Source organism: Aphis gossypii, chromosome 1, assembly GCF_020184175.1.
Source record: "Aphis gossypii isolate Hap1 chromosome 1, ASM2018417v2, whole genome shotgun sequence".
Taxonomy (NCBI): domain Eukaryota; kingdom Metazoa; phylum Arthropoda; class Insecta; order Hemiptera; family Aphididae; genus Aphis; species Aphis gossypii.
In genome coordinates, this window is record NC_065530.1 from 75,790,912 (window position 1) to 75,809,065 (window position 18,154).

Sequence of the window (18,154 nt, forward strand, 5' to 3'; positions counted from 1 at the left end):
TCACATGAAACAAGGTTAGTATTAATATATAATACTATTTATTATAATATTTATAATAAAAAAGAGAACAATAGTTTACCTACACTCGTTAGATATCGTGTTGTCTGGCTGTTTGGATTAGGTTGTGATCGACTTATATCAAATAACTATGTTTTGAATCAAAGTTTCTGATGTAAATCCGTTTTTCCATACAAACTCTATTGGCTACATGTACAAGTCGTAACACGTGAATGACCACTGTTTATTTTTTAGCTGGACCGCTATGATAGTCATTTTAGAATAGTATGGGGTCGGTTTTATATTATAAAATGATGATTTATTTATCATTAATACTTAATAATTTAACCTTTTGGGTATACAGACATGTAGCGTGTCGTATAGTATTCATTATAGTAATTATACTATAATGAGTATAATTGATCATTGTAATCATTGCATCATTCACTAACCATTATCTATGAAATTTCCCGAGGATCAAGTTAAACTTTTGGATATGGCATGACAGACAACATAGCTGTGTACCTGGCTTTATGCGTAGATAATATGTCCACAAATATTATGTAAATTTATTGTATCTCATACTTGATAACACCTCTTAACCTATACTTACAATACTTGTGCTACTTTCGTGCCAACCATACATACATAAAATACAGATAAAACGTTTTCTGGTCTCACGCGGGACAAATTGTTTTACTCAATGCTCCCTAGATACCGATATTGCACACCTACTGTTATTGTTTCTTTATAATGTTTAAAAATACCGAAATTCAATTTCTCTACAATATTATAACGAAACAATTATTTATCGTCAATAACTATATTATAGTATACATAATATTACAAATCGTACGACACACTACACGATAACATTCGTTTCGATGATAAGAATTTGTGAACTTTGAAAAATGTCAAATAATATGCTTATGTTGTTGTTCTAAAAAGAATAATAATAAAAAAAATGATTAAGAATGTTTCAAAACTATCTTTCAAATGACTAAAAAGAGTACTAGAAGTGTAACTAGAATAAGATTACAGAACACCCACTCCAATACGGTATAGAATATTTTTCACGATAAAAGGAGTATGCCGAGCGATTTCTTTTATTAGTTTATTGTATTATTAGGCACACGTACTTAACCCAACTGTCAGAATTTGACTACTTGCGGTATTCAACATGATGTACACTAGGATAGTATATATTTTATCGGAATATTTACCACATCGTAGTACATCATCGAATGACACCAGTTAAATAACAACGTGATTGAGTGATTCATTATAATACAATATATTGTACAACATAGTTTCAAGACATTTAAATAATATATTATTGAATATTACAGGCAGGACTTCATAGCGACCTAAGTCGAAATGAAAATTGTCGATTTCAATATTGAACATAAATGTTATAAAAAATCTATTTCGATATTATTTTTCAACGTTTACTTTTTTCATTGACGGGCATTTAAAATCGATTTTAATCGTCGATTATACACGGATCGATTGCCTTATCCTTAACGCGTGTACTATATACAATATCAACGGACAGTACTCGTCCTGCGATTCAAATCGAAATCGTATTATATATATAACAATAATATACAGCGTGTCCTAAGTACACGATGTACGTCTTTTGTGACAGCCGCAGGCCCGTATATAGACGAGAGAGGGTGTGGCGGCGCGTGAGACGACGACGGAAAAAAAATCGCTTCTCAAACACTCGTCTTATATATTGTACAAAAAAATAATAAATCGTACGCGTAATTAAAAGTTCGCGAGCCGTCACCGCTGGTTATCTCGTGGTATCAGTCGTCTTTTAAACGGCGTTTTAATAGTTTTTCAAAAGTCGAAAAACCTTTTCGTACGACGACAATAAAATTGTCGTATAACACGTATATTATAACGTTCTATAGGTATAGAAACTGCGGTCAAGCGATATAATTATTATCTCATCGCGCGTACATATAGGTATAATATTATCGGTACACATAGTGTCCGTATCATAGCTGCCACCCCAATAAAACAAACGCGTATATTATATCGTTATTATAGAAAAGTTGTCGACGACGACGCGGCGCTAAGCCGAGTGCGCTCGCGAGCTTTCCGCCGCCGCCACCCGGCGTGCCGCGGCGATATTGTTGACCGATTCGGGCGTGGGCCACCGCCGCCGCCGCCGAATTCGATCCGCCAGGGCCGCGCACGCCCGGTCGCCGGCGCGTCCCCTCTCCGAGTCCTGCGCGCGTGTACGCCGCCGCCGCCGCAGGATCCGCCGAGCGCGCGTCCGCTCTGCGAGCTGTGCCGGTTATCCTTGCGCGCGCGCGCCCCCGATCGTTGCCCCCTACTCGCCCGCGGATCGAGACCGCCGCCGCCGCTGCCACCGCTTACCTCGCGTCAGACCCGCGTACGACGCGCAACGCAACAACAACATTCGTCGCGCGCGCTGCAGTGCTTTTGCGCTATTATAGCGTAGGCGTACTATTATTATTATTATTATTATTATACACGTAGTATTATTGCTGTTTGTACGCGCGACGCGGTTTTTCGTTCGCACCGACTGACAAACGGATCGAGACGGTACGACGTACGACCGAAGACGCACCGCCGCCGGAATTGACCTAGTTATTTTTTCGCGTTGTTTCGGGTTTTTCGGCGTTTTTTTCGCCCGTTTTCGTCTCGATTCCCCGCACGCTCCTCCGCCACCGCGCCTCTCGCCGCCGTCGTCGTCGTCCGCCCGATAACCGATAAATTGCTCAACGACCGCCGCCGTCGTACCCTATCCTGCTGCACATATATTATACGACACAGCCGACGGGGCGCGTGCCTTTGCAGTGGCGTTGTCGCATACGCGCATACAGGACCGTAGCCGCTCACCTGCACGTAAACCGCGGTGCACGCACACCACTTGGAACGGGGCGCGTGCCGCGCTAGACTTACCGATCACCGGGACACGCGTAAGTACATTATAATTGTATTATATCGTGTATACGACGTCATAATTTGTTTGCATCGCATCGTCGTCGTCGACAGTTAAATCTGTGACGAGACGTGCCTATTATATATTTATATGCACTGATCAGTGGCGTGTCGACGTGATACGACTATACCCTTCCTGCAATATTATCCGTCCACACGCGCGTGTATGGTTTGTCCGCCGTCAATATATCTATAGGGTGTGCGTTCGGTTCATCCCTCTCGACGATATTATATTTGTGTATGACATTTTGTCATTGTATCATAATATCATATTATAACGATTGTTATGAGTTGTACGGCATAGTCTACAATCACATATTATCATATTATAATAATATATTACATGCCCTTTCGCGGTTTTTCATAATCTAAAATACCTCACCCGAGTAACACGGTCGATCCACCACTGATCTCGTATGCAGCACTGCAATGTCGAAAATATTTGACATTTATCGAATGTATAATATATAGCTTCGGCTTCGGTTTAATATAATCTATATATATATATTATATACCGTCTCGATCGTTTGAGTTAGTATGAGTGTTTCTACTTTCTACCGAGATACGTACAGCGCGCTGATTTAGTATGAGTGTATAGTCAGTATTGTACACTATAATTATATTATTATATAATTTTACATTTAGTATTTTTCTAACGCCATTTAGTACGTATTTTGTTATGTGTTTACTGTTTAGGTTAGCTCGTTAGATGTAACTTTCCAGATGACGATTTGACATTGCAATTGAAACCATACTGCCTTGCCGCTATGGTAAGTGATTTTATTGATGGACGAGTCTATTTATTTTTTTTTTTTTTGATTATTATTATTTCACTAACCGCGGTAACGGGATTCATTTATTTTACAAGGACATAACATGGCCGAAGACTATTGGCATGCCGGTAGCAGATTTATGGTGTCCTTGTCGTCGTTGTTGTTTTTGCTGTTATCGGTATGCGCCAGTGCTCAGAGAACGCTGTCTTCGTCCGGTAAGCACCGTTAGCGGCTTAATTATATTTGCACGCGTATTTCGGGCGTACAACAGTTAGTTTTAGATTTAGTAGGAGTCAGAGGGTGCTATTTCTCGGAACTCCAAAGTTAAGGTAAAACCTTAAGTTGATGTCATACGTAATACATTAGATTAAACTGTAGTTAGGTTTTATAACTTTACAAGGAAATCAATATTGTTAATCTTAATAAGAAATTACTTTCACCCGTATTATATTCGAGATATTATGGTTATGGACTAAGTTTTTGTACCTGTTCTTTTTGTAACTCGATTTAAAGGAACACATGGGCCGGGAGGTAATTAATTGAAATGTTTTATTTTTTAAGTCCATCTTCTTTTTAGTCAAACACAGAAAAATATAATATAATATTAATACATCATAATAATATGCATATTTAAAATAGGCCTCTAATACTATAGTAGTTGTACCCTGGCCTCCCGAGACTTAGATCCTGCACTGATAATAGTCTTTAATAGTTTCGTTTATTCGGCGGTTTTAACGGTTACTCGATTCCTATTTAGGATGTGATAAGACGTTTGTGAGCAACGACGGTCCGCAGAATGGCACGTTCCAAGCTCCGGAGTTCATCAACGTCTACGGCGAGTCCAAAGTGTGCGTTTACACGTTCGTGGCTGCTTCGCACCAGAAGGTCTTCGTATCGTTTACCGCATTCAAGCTCCGAAGCACACCTCCAGAGTAAGATGCTTGTTTTGCGTTTCAAATAAGAACACCAGTGGTGTAATTTTTTTTTAAGTGGGGCAAATTTAAAATAATATTAGACGGCACTCACTCCCCGTCATTATTAATCATTATGACTTATTCCTTTTATACGATAATGTCTAATGCACTTATGGTCTTATGGGGCTTTAATTTTGTCTAGAACTTCTGTTTTTCTACTAACATCTATATGATAACGCAACTTTGCTATTGAATATAACATACATTACGCACAATTAACAAATGATGCTCTAAATAACATTTAACACACATCAGTACATCACACAGTACGTAATATTTTAACATATATACATATACATATATACATATATATTTGTTTAAAAATGAAGAACATAATTTCTATATCACCTATATACATTATTATGAATTGTTGCTACGCATATGTGACGCATTACATATGACGATGTATATATTATATATATGTATACGAGTCCTTAAAATTACTAGTTGAAGCCTTATAATTTATATTATTGATCAGAAAGTGCACGTCATACTAATCAATTTTTTTTGTGTCGGCATACGGGAAATATATTATAGTGTTATACGATATATTATATTATATACTTATAAGTTTGGATTATCGTCCATAGATGCGTGCACGAGTACGTGGACGTATATTCGGAGGTTCAACAAGTCGATACGGAGGATTTGATAAATTCACCGTTTGGAGGTAGATACTGCGGTCTTATACCACCGAGGGACCGGACGTCGTTGTACAGAACTGTAGCATTTAGCTTCTACACGGACAAGAACACGACCGATTCATCCTTATTCGAAGGCTATTATATGTTCAGCAACGACTGTAAGTATTTATCATAGCATAGCCATTTATCGTCAAAAAATCGGTTCCATTATTTAATTTACGTATAGCCTTTTTCGCCCAAAACGAAAAAAATACGATTCCCGTTCCCAAATATTATATTGATGGCTGTGATGACGTGATGTAATTTATTATGTCTCTTATCAACGATTATTGCTGTTGGTATACATTGTAAGTATTTTTGATTATTTATAAGCTGTAAAGCAATATTCCATGTTAGTGACATTACTTTATAGGTACATTGAAATTGGTAATCGTATTTTTTTCGTTTTTGACGGAAAAGGGTTGTAGTGGAATGCAAAAACGGTCAACATTAATATTTTGAAAACCGGTAGCATTCATTTATCGAATAATTTCATCCACTTTAGATTAGAGCTTAGTTCAAATTTAAGTCTTAATCGTTGAATATGTGTTTTTAGCCGCATTCCAACTGGGAACGCCGTCACCGATCAGTCCGTGTTCGTTCGTCGTGAACTCAAATGTGAAAAAAATAGGCACTATTCTCACGCCGACGTACCCGGGTATATATCCCAAAGGAATGAAATGTACATACTTATTTCAAGGACAACCAAATCAGAGGGTGCGGTTAGAATTCCGAGACTTTGACCTATTTTACGGAGGTCCACAGTAAGCATTTTTAAAATTTTTTGTTGTCAAATGTATATAATAATATATAATATATATATAGGTATATATAATATATGTAGGTATATACTATATATACCTTTATATAATCCTTTGTGACATAAATTTATGGAATTTACGATACTGTGTATTTTGTTCCTCTACAGCTGTCCTTTTGACATCGTAAGCATTTATGACGGATCAAATGCTACCAGTCCTTTGATCGGCCAGTATTGCGGTCAACAACGAAATTTAGTGGTGTACTCAACTAAAAATTATTTATACGTAACTTTCGACACACTTCATAGGGCAGCGAATACGCAAAACCGTGGTTTCAAAGGCATGTTTGAATTTAGCGAAAGTTTCGTCAAGCTCGGTAAGTCTGCCTCACATTAGTTACATACTTATCAGTTCATATATAATAAAAGCTTAAATTATCATAATACTAAACTGGTTTAATTTTTGGGCTTATCTAGATTTTATCGGGATAAACGACGGAGAACACGTTCGAGGCACCGAATGCGATCAAAAAGTATTAAGTAAACGAACCTCGTCGGGATTTATATACAGTCCTAACTACCCGTTTCCGTATATTCCGAAAATCGTATGTCGGTATTTTGTTTATGGTCTCGAAGGTGCACAGGATTTAGAAAGGGTTAAGTTGGAGTTCCAAAAATTCAACATACCCAAAGCACATGTTAATGAACAGGAGTAAGTGTTTACTACAGTATTATAAACAGGTCGAACGGTTTTTAATTGGTTTTGTTTAAATTAAGATGCACGGACGGTTACCTAAAGCTATACTTAAGAGGTCAAGAAGCCATGGACCTGTATGACAAGTTTGACTACGAAATGTGTGGTGACGAGGCCGATGAAAAGGTAGTGACGAGTGAAGGCGCTAGACTAGCAATGGTTTTCAGCAGTGGCGAATTACATGGTCGAGGATTTAAAGCCAAATATACGTTTGAAACTGGTAAGCACAAGGTAATAAATATATTTTTTAAATATATTCTTTTATTCTCTGCTATTCATTAGAATATCTTATACCTGGAACGGCTGCACCGAACGGTACGTGTCATTTTACATACCGTAGTGAGTCTAAGAAACGAGGAGATTTTAACTCGCCCAGACATCCGGCCAACTATCCCAACGGTCTAAACTGTACGTTTCTATTCTTGGCTACGCCCAACGAACAGGTCACCGTGATATTCGATCAGTTCAAAATCAAAGTTGAAGTAACCAATATTTCATTAGTTCAATTTGGGTACGGAATTAACACTATTATTTTACTTAATTTAGCATTTATTTTTACCATACCTGCGTTGTATACTATTGTATAATATTAATTACTTATTAGGGTTAATATTTAAATATACTTGCATTTTTATTTTTTATTAATGTAATATTTTTATTTAGGGTGTTTGTTTGCAAGGAAGACTGGCTAGAAATATATAATATTTACAAAGATGGCACTGAGAAAATCGTCGGGAGATATTGCGGTATGACAGCCCCCGGACCGTTGGAATCTAACCGGGGCGCGATTGGTCTAAAGGTGCTACTGCACACAAACTCAGAAGGTGTCTCTAGTGGCTTTAAGGCCAGATATTTTTTCGACGAAGCCAAGCCGATATTTGGTGGTAAGTTGTGTGGTTCATTAATTATTAATATATCTACACATCAAAGTCATATTGTTATTCGTGATACTAATAATCGATTTTTTTTCATTTTCGTTTCAAGACTGCGGTAGTAATATCAGTAATGCAGATTCTGGAAAGGTGCAGAGTCCGAATTTCCCGCTCAAATATACTGCACCGGAAAAAGGAATGCCCAGCAGAACGTGCAATTGGTTTATAAACGTCAGGCCCAATTATAAAATACTGCTCAACTTTGTCTCGTTCTCGGTGGAAGGAGAACCGGCAAGTAAGTATAAAGAATTTTTCTAGAACGCGTATTATAATATGAACAGTAAAAACTTAACTATAATTTCGATTGTGTTACTAGATGATACATATTTCATATACTATTATATGTAAATAGTACATATAGTATTATACTCACTATATTTATACTACTAAATTAATATGTGTCTAATAATTTAATATTTTTACAGCTAGAGGGTGTGCGACGGCCGTTGTTAGACTTTGGCCATCCGTAGATGAACCACCATTAGAGTTGTGCGGTGAAAAGCCCAGTGAATCGTGGCAATTTCTATCCGAATCCAATCAGTTCAGGATAAGGTAAAATAAAAATAAAAACATATTATTATTTTTTTTCAACTATTGATATACGAGTATAATCGATAAAAACCGATTCAAAGCTAAATTCCATTAGAAATTTAATATTTTGTAGAATACTAAGTAAAAAATATAAATTCTATTGGTATATCGGTTTTATAATTAATCGGTGAAAGTTTCGAGAATCTAGTTTTTATAATCGTCAAATTATAACAGAAAAAGCATTATCGATTCGAGGAAAAACGTGTTTGTAGTAAATTGGAACGTTTTTCACCTCACGCACTATACAAAAACGTGAGAAAATCAAATAAATGACTTTTTCAGTAGATACCATTTATATAACAAAGTACATTTTACCATTAATTTTGCAACTGAAAGGGGATGAGCCCTTTTTCACCCGAAAAAAACGGACATAATACTAATTTTAAAAACCCACCATCGTTCTCTCAGAGAATCCAAAACTACAAAATGACGAGGACTACTTACGCGTACCACCTACTTATCGATTAGAACATATAATATATAATATATGAACAAACACAATAACATTTTGTGTCGTGTCTGATGGATAGAAATATGTAGGTAATATCATTATGCATGTTGATACAGTTTTGTTGTGGCCGACAAATCGGGTAACGGCACTGGTTTTGCTGCGACTTGGACTGAAGTATTAGTCAATTCTGACTCATGCCCGGGGTTTCAATGCGAAAACTCGAGTTACTGCATATCCAATCAGTTGAGGTGCAACAACGTGATGAATTGCGGGTCCAACGACGTGTCGGACGAAATCAACTGTGAGTATTATTTACTAGATCCTTTGTAATGGTATATAATGTCATTGACGCCCAAACCTTGATGCATACTGAAAATGTGAAAAATAGGACCGCTAAATGATGTCGCATTTACTCAAATCGGATAAAATGATCATATGAATATAACATTATATTGTAATATTGTTGATAGTCGTTTAGATTTATCCATTTACGGGGAAAATCGACAAGATCGTTAGGCAACCTAATGTACATTTAACGATATTTTCTTCGTACGTTTCAGGGGATATATTTTCAGTGGTCTATCTGTTTGATAATGATATTATTCTCTTTATATTGACTGTTAAATGAATAATAATTTACGATATTATATTATTACATTAGTTTATTATTATATTACATAATATCAGTTATGCGACATATATCTAAAATTTGGATTTTTATTTTAATAGTATATTATGCATTTATTAGATATAATATTTTGTAATATTATGTTATTGATGTAAATAATGTTAAACACGATTAAAATATTACTCACATGTTAATAATATAGTTTTAGTGATAGGTGTATAGATTTTTTTATTCTATAAATAACAGAACAATTATTACTACTTAATTAATAATGTAAACAACATATTAATATGCAATAAATGAATAAATTAAAATTACTGCTCGTTAGTTTTCAAATACGAACACTATAAAAAAACGATAAAGACGAGTTCCGAACGCCTGCCTGTCTTGGTATAATTTTGTTATTAAACGGTTTCATTTCAAAATGCGTAAATATTAATCGCAGACGGACGATTTGACAAATTTATGCGAAGTGTGATGCCGGTCGCCGACACGTATTTTACACTTTACACAACACACACACACACACCCACACACCCACACGGCACACACATAGGTAGGTATACAGTAGTTATAATATATATATATAATAATGTATAAAGCCGAAAGTTCGCATTCATGTTTTCGAGAAAATAGAGATTTGCTGCCTCGAAGACGTACGATTATTTATTTTCGCGTTCACTCGATAACTCATTTATTCGTTGGTTTCGCGTTCGCCAAAAACTGCAATATAATAATAATAATATAACACGAGTATACGTGTACGCACACATGTAGGTATATAAATTTTTGTGTCGGTGGCGGTAAACTAGTGCTTGGTATATTATTGCGGTGGCGGCGCGGAACTATCTAAAAATCATAAATCATTTGAGCGCGGTTTTACGACAGGCCCTCCGCGCGAGCGTCTCGACTCGCTGCCGTATATAATGTACTTACATGTATATATATATATATAACTATAAATAAATACGCTCACGTCGAAGTCTCGTCGTATAATAATCGTAGTAATGAACCGAATACAAATTGCCCGTGTGGATGTGTATATATATATATATATATTGGCCTAGCAATATTCCGCGTAGGTACCGGTGAAATCGGCCGTGTGTGTTGTTCGGCGCGTGATCGTAAAACAATATTGACGCGCCGCCCCCGCGCGTATCTGTACGACAGCGCATATAATATATACGTGATGGAAATAAAACGGCCAAAACTATATCGATCGACGGGGAATATTTTATTTCTAAAATAACGCTGTATATAAGCGTATAATATATTATATATATATATATATATGTACTACACACACGTACTATATTATACTATATACTCTTTACGTTACGGGGCGGCGGGTTTAATCGATATCAGAGGGGGTGTGCGAGTGAGTATATAATATAATAATAATATTATGTTGTAAGGATCGCGAGTACCGGAGGAAAAGAACGTTGCGCCGAGCGCCGGTTCTTCTTGTACGCATCACAATATGTTTGCATAACGTCACGTCAGACTAATTATTAGATTTCATTATACCATTCGTAGTGAAAAAATTCCATACAGAAATACGTTTTTTATGCGTCAGGTATCTAGAAATAAAAAAATAGTTTATTTCGTACACTAAAATACCGTGATAAATCAATCGTACATTATACCGGTAACGAAATGATATTTTGCAATATATATACCTATATATAACAATTTTATTGACCTATCGTTTAGCCTCCCTTTTATTCGCGGACACACCTAGTTACTTTAAAATGATATTTGGAAGAAATTGACTGACTGAAATAAAAATGTGCAATTCGTTTTTATTTGAAATATATGAAAAATCATAAAAATTGGACTTTACTACTCGAGAGACATGGGATTTTCTGCAATTTCGTGGCGTATATGAAAATATGAAATCGATATAATTCCAGTGTGGTCATCGTAGTGAGGGAGAACTGCGGTATAGAGGCCGTATCACTAGTTTTTATTTCAGTCATACATATTTTAAACCCTCTTCGTGGTTTTCTTTATAAGTATATATCCCCCCCATAAAATCTTTACAATATCGCTACTATTCGTGCAAAAGTACACTTGTATAAAACGTGCTATGTATAGTATTGTTTTCAATTTTTCATGTGAGCATTTTATTTTGTTCAATTTAAATAACGAAACGAATCATCAACTAGGTTGAGATTTTTTACCACGAATGAATATCATGGCACCTACAATATTAGGTAATGTAACCCCTCTTCTCATCAGAACTTAAAATGTAAAACTTTAGATTGACTATTGTGCGTAATCACTAAATGAAAAAAATGCGACGTATATAATTAGCAACTTATGATTTTTTATTTTTAGGTACCTAGTGACATTGTAAAAACCTTACTTTTAATTTACATTTGTAGAGGAGTATAATACTCTTTCTCCAAAGGCACAAAGGAATAACCTATAATAAATATAATAAACCTATAATCGCCATCATCAATGGTGTAGTCAGGTTTTCTAAAAGGCGAAGAGGATTAAAAAATAGTTTCTATCGGCATTCGCCAAAAATAACTCGATTTCTCAACTTAACTTTTTAACTCGTTAATATCCGGCTTTGGGTAGTGCGACGTGCTGCGTCGAAAGTCAATATAAGACGTATTTACTACATAACACCCACCTCCCTATCCTACCACAGTTTATGTCACTGCAGTTCTCGGCCACCAACGGCAAACGACCCTCTCAGTATATGGCGGCCTACCGCATAAATATATACCTACACATAGGATAGGACCGCTTAACTACCTCTACTACATCGCCGTGTGCGCACGCGTGTGCTGTTTGGCAGGTGCGATGGAACCGGAAGCCATGGACAACGTGGTGCTGTCGGCGGTGCTGACCATGTGCACGGTGCTGGCGCTGATGCTGGCCGGGTGCCTGTGCTGCCGGCGGCGGTCGGGTTCCGGGCGCCGCGATCGGTTCCGGCGGGGCGTCGGAGGCGGCGTGGGAGTCGCGGGCGGCGGATACAACCGGCACCGGCGGCACCACCAACACCACCATCAACACCACCACGAGCCCCGGCCGCCGTCGCTCCGGTCGCTCAGCCCAACGCCGTCGTCCGGCCAACACGTGTGCGACGAGCTGGGCGAGCGGTTCGCCAGCGTGGACAGCGTGTGACGTCCGCTGGAGCATCGTCCACGTCGTCGCCGCCGCCACCGTCGCCGCCGCGGCTTTTATCAACAACAACAACCACAACAACAACAACAACAACACCGCCGCCGCCGTCGCCGAGACCTCGATGACCGAGCAGCAGCAGCAGCAGCAGCAGCATCAGTAGTACTTTAGTAGAGCCCGTTTCGTCCCGGCCACGCAGCTCCCCGTCGCCGCCGACTTCTGCGCAGCGGTTGCGGTGGTCGATCGCGCGCGCCCACCGCGACCGCCCCTCATCGCTCAACAGTCACCGCCGCAGTATTATATAGGTACCCCCTGTACTATAATATATTATAATATGATATTATTATGATTAATTACAATAATGATATTATTATTATTATTACGGTTTTCGCGCGGTGCGCTAAAATAATAATATTAGTCGTGTCAATATAATAATAATAATAATAATCCTATGCTCGTCGAACGGTGTTTAGAAAATGAAAACAATAATAATAATTAAATAATAATTTAAATAATTTTGTATAATATAATATTATATGTATTGTACGGATTTTTTGTCGTTTCGTTTATCGTGTTCGTGATCACTATCATTACGTACCTATATAATATTATTATAATATATTATTATGCGCTCGCCGCGTATTGAAATCGATTTCCCCCGGAAACGGCGGATTTCGCATATATATATATATATATTGTTTCGTTCGTTCGTTCGTTTTTGTTTTGTAATTTTATTTTTCGTTTTGACTTAAACACAAATCACCGATAATCACAGATGACAGGTCTGAAGACTTTCACACCCCCCGCGAGAGACGACCGTTATGGTAACAACTATACTATATATACACTTCACCCTCTGCTCTACGACTAGCAAAGTAATTTTCGTTAAAATTTTCCACAGTCTTCCTAACCACTTATCACTTCTCATCGCACCCACTCGAAATATTATCGTATAATAATTATATGTATTGTTATGTATTGTGAGAATTATTACGTTGCTGTTGTCGAAGTCTTTCGATATCATCTTTTGATTTGTTTTTTCCTTATATAATTCGATCAATCATCGTTTGCAGCGCTCGACCGATCGCTGTAAATCTCTAGCAAAGTCCCAAATATCGGGAGGACGGGGATAGAGTAGGAGCTAGGATTCTTAAATATAAAAAAAAAGAAAAATTTAGACGTTTGAAACAACTTTTTAGGTGTTCGATAATATTAGAAAAACCACATAAGAGTCCGAAGTTAGACCTAAACTTTATCCCCTTCTCCTTCAAAATCTCTTATTTAATTTGAATATCAATATTCAGTATATTTTTATTTACAATAAAATAACATTAATAATAGATTGAATCAGCGATTTGTTATATATTATATACAATATACATATATGCTTGTACGTAATATCAAAATGAATTGAGTGTGTGTGTGCGTGCGTGAGTATGGGTGTGTGTGTGTGTGAAACTTGCGAAGTTTTTGCTTCTTTTCTTGCTATATATAACATATAATACATTGATGATGATGATGATGATATGTGTATATATATATATTATATAGTATAGTCGACACTAACCCCGCGCCGTACCGTATACTTACGAGAGTGTGTGTTCTACTGAATATCGATCAGCGTGTCGTTTTAGGGAGCGTTCTATTATATAGCTCCATCTAGTGCACTCGGCGATCGTCGAGGACAGCTGAGCTCATCGTGAAATACAAAAAAAAAAAAAAATCGTTCACGTCCCGTATTCGGCCGTCGGCGATGTCTGTTGGTTTTCTTTCTATATATAAATACAATAATATACTAATACATATATATGATTAATACCATTATATAACAATAACGTCGTCGACGCGCGCACGGCTAGTTTTCAGTGTGTGCTATACTATACATTGGGGAGTGAGGGTCAAAAATGGAATCAATTGCTCAATCATATTAAGCCAAACATAGTAATAATAATATAATAGAAGCATTCCCGATTTTTGCGTTCTCTGCGACTTTTGGGGGGAGGCAAAACGGGAACGATTGCGTTTTTCAAAATGTTCGTTGCTGAAAGACTAGTCGTGGCGATTTTTATTATTATTTATTTTTTTTTTTTTACCTCACAGTTCGATATAAGTTTAACATATAATATTATAAAATACCTATATTTATTATTATAATATGTACTTAATAATAATATTATATTAACGATTTTTCGAAATTTCAAAAGGCTGGAGTTTAGACAAATACATATTTTGTTATCTATTTATAATTTTAGGTTTTGTTTTTAGATAAAACATCATATAACCGCTTTGGACCTCTTGTTATTATATTATAATATACAATAACAGCGCTTATTTATACCTATTATATAAATATATAATATTACAAATCCCGAACGGTCTCGATAATATATTACGACATCTGTTTCATAGTCATATATTATTATGTATAGTATAGTTTTTTTTTTGTACATTTTTGTTACTATCCAATTGAGATTTCATTGACAGTGTGACATGATTATAATTATGTTGTGTGTGTAGGTAATCTATTCGTAAGACACTACACGGCATATTCGTTTCGTTTTCTAACATATTTAGAAAACGTTACAAAATATTAGTAAATTGTTTTTGTTATGGTTTTCTGCACAATATTGTTGTATATTAATCTAAATAAAACGCACTTGTAAAATCTCTAACTATTCTTTCGCCAAATCAAGCTCAAGGGGTGGAAAATTCAAATAACTGTGGGTCGCGCGTGTATTGAATTGAACTGCTCAACTCGATGACCTCCATCCACTAAACAGTTTTACGCCTCAAAAGTTAACAAATATAGACGAAAGTCTTTCACTTCCGGCCATTACATACACACACATATTATAATACACCCTTATAGGAAATAGGTATATTTTATGTAGGTTAGGTACATTAGGATAAATTATTATCGAAATGCCGAAGTGAAAACAGTATTATTGTAATGAATTTCTTCCAATTTTAATAAAAATGTTACGATATTTAACATAAATAATAATAATAATAAATTTATACATACTATATAATATTTGTATCGGCAATCTACAACCGACAATGTGTATATATTATATAACATAATAAATATAATTATACGTTAGCGTAAGTGTATCGAACTTTTGTTATGAATTTTCGTTAAGTTTTTAACTATCATATTAATTATACTCATACGTTGAACGTTTTGCTTGTAACATTGTTAGTAAAAAAAATTGTGTTTTTTTATGGCAAATATTTTTTTTCTATTGTTACACAATATTTGAGTATACCTCGTTAATGTTTACATAATAAAATAATACTACGCGTAGTCCCATAGAGGTCTAGTGTAATAACATTGTTTAAGCTCTAAAACGTGCTGTGTAACATTATTTTGGTGCATATTATTACTTATGAAAAAGTAATAATATTAATTTAGTCTATTTATATTTATATCTAGTCGATTGTGACGTATAAACAACTAAATAGTCTCTAGTCGTTATTACAAATATATATTATTATTAATATAATTAATATATAATATTGTACTAATATACTTTTTTGTAGTAATATATGTTTCCGTTTACGAAATAATATTAACATGTACGCGGTTAGGTTGTTAAACCAATCAAGTTAAAACAATCCAATTAATATTTATTATAAAAAACAAAAACAAATCTTTTCAATCAATCAATTAAAAAAAAAATCGTTGAAAAACATAATATTATTATACAGGACCAAAATTCATTAATTTTGTTTAGCTTTCTCTTCTTGCCACTCGATGCTTACGCCTTATTCAGACCAAAATATATTATTATATTATTTGTTTCATCTATATAATATTATATACGTTTCGTTCATCTGAAAAACGAACGTGTTTCAGTCCAGTAAGCTAATATTTAGCACACGGTAAATTTTTATTTATTTACCAACAAAACACTGCTCAATGTTTTTGTTTAATTTATTATTTGTTTTTGTTGTTGTGAATTGGACGGGCTGCAACGAAATAATCACATAATAATTATGAATAAAAACAATAAAATTGCGTCTGTGCGTGTTGTACGGATTGCACGGGTGTACAGGTACAATCATATTATGCCTGTAGATACCGATTTGTAACAGTTTAACGCGCAACTTTTTCAGCCGTCCGTCCAATTTTTAATCGTATATGTCATAGTTTAGTGAAAACAAATTTAAACATATGTTTAAGTGAAATCGGTACATTATTAGTCATAATATATATATATTATATATATTATATAAAATAATATCATAAAACTTTTAAAATTAATAAAATAAATCAAACATAATTTAACTATTAAATATACCTTATATAAATAATATAATTTATGTAACTTAGGCGTACGTATGTATATGTAAACAAATATTATGTTATAAGGACAAAAATCAACATTTGTATTGTACTAATACAGTAAGTAAAACTAAATGTCCTAATGTAAAATCATTGTTGACAAATTTTCCTTTTTAGATTGGTGAAAATCATAAAAATATTAAATTACCCAATTACATTATTTTTACGTTTATTTATGGCCAAAGCGTGTTTTTAGTTTTGTTTTTTACAGTCAATGTTAGGTACATAATATTATTATTATGTTGGTTAATTAATTAATATTTATATTATTATGTATTATCATTATGAAAATATACTTAATAGGAATTATAAAAATGTGTTTTTTTTATCTCCTATATTGTCTTACTACATTATTTACAACCAGGTACATATACAATATAATGAAAAATATGAAATTACACTCATAAACAATACATTTAAATTAAATTTGAATCAAAGAGCTAGACGATGAACAATATAACTACTGATAAAAATATACTAAATGTATATAAATTGTAAGTATGATATTATGTCTATAATACATAATATATATAGCACGTCAATAACAATAATTTTATTTTAATGGATATATCTATTAAGTATTTTGTGTCATAGTAAAAATAAAATAAATTATATTTTATCAGAAGTATGCTATATATTATAGTATACTAAAGCGTGATTTTTTTTTATGTTTTCGTTTGTGGCTTATAAAATAAATTGATTAAATTAGTTAAGTTGGACAAATTGAAAAAATATAATTGTTTTTTTTTAATTATTATTACTATTTTATTTAATTTATAAATTATTATAACTATGTACTCAGTCCTATACGCCTTGAAGGTATATAATATATATATATATATCTGTTGGATATTACGAAGTGTGCGTACCTATTGTGTACATATGTACCTATCGTATATTTTTTGTAAATAATATTGACCGTTCAAAATTCGATCAAAAAAAAAAAAATAATCAAACATAAGGCGTAATGATGTTTTTATATTACTGCAACCAGACATACATACAGAACCTATTTGTCATTAATATATAAATCGAGTCTGATCGAGAACGTTCCAATGCACGGCATGTAAGTATATAATATATAAATGTTATGCGGTGGGTGTACCTGTAACACATAGGCGATGTACAGTGACCACACGTGTTGTG

General features: G+C 34.8%; 1 protein-coding gene across 2 annotated transcripts; it reads left to right on the forward strand.

The window, feature by feature from the left end:
* Window positions 1–2,382: 2,382 nt before the first annotated feature.
* LOC114123764 (tolloid-like protein 1) lies at window positions 2,383–17,323 on the forward strand. Of its 2 annotated transcripts, none has more exons than XM_050201844.1 (15): window positions 2,383–2,954; window positions 3,673–3,746; window positions 3,845–3,964; window positions 4,507–4,681; window positions 5,314–5,525; window positions 5,963–6,170; window positions 6,335–6,543; window positions 6,644–6,878; window positions 6,944–7,140; window positions 7,203–7,431; window positions 7,584–7,804; window positions 7,905–8,087; window positions 8,278–8,404; window positions 9,011–9,195; window positions 12,335–17,323. In XM_050201844.1, exons 3-15 carry the CDS (start codon window positions 3,853–3,855, stop codon window positions 12,661–12,663), a joined length of 2,622 nt encoding a protein of 873 aa, XP_050057801.1. In that variant the 5' UTR covers window positions 2,383–2,954; window positions 3,673–3,746; window positions 3,845–3,852; the 3' UTR covers window positions 12,664–17,323. The 2 variants fall into 2 exon arrangements, with proteins under 2 accessions (XP_050057801.1, XP_050057802.1); XM_050201845.1 differs by having other exon boundaries at window positions 3,678–3,746.
* Window positions 17,324–18,154: the final 831 nt, after the last annotated feature.

Excerpts from the sequence above, each read along its gene's own strand:
- LOC114123764 (XM_050201844.1), top strand. The coding sequence starts at position 3,853 with ATGGCCGAAGACTATTGGCATGCCGGTAGCAGATTTATGGTGTCCTTG. Across the intron at positions 4,682-5,313 it reads CTCCGAAGCACACCTCCAGA|ATGCGTGCACGAGTACGTGG; the intron begins GTAAGATGCTTG and ends TATCGTCCATAG. Across the intron at positions 6,171-6,334 it reads CTATTTTACGGAGGTCCACA|CTGTCCTTTTGACATCGTAA; the intron begins GTAAGCATTTTT and ends GTTCCTCTACAG.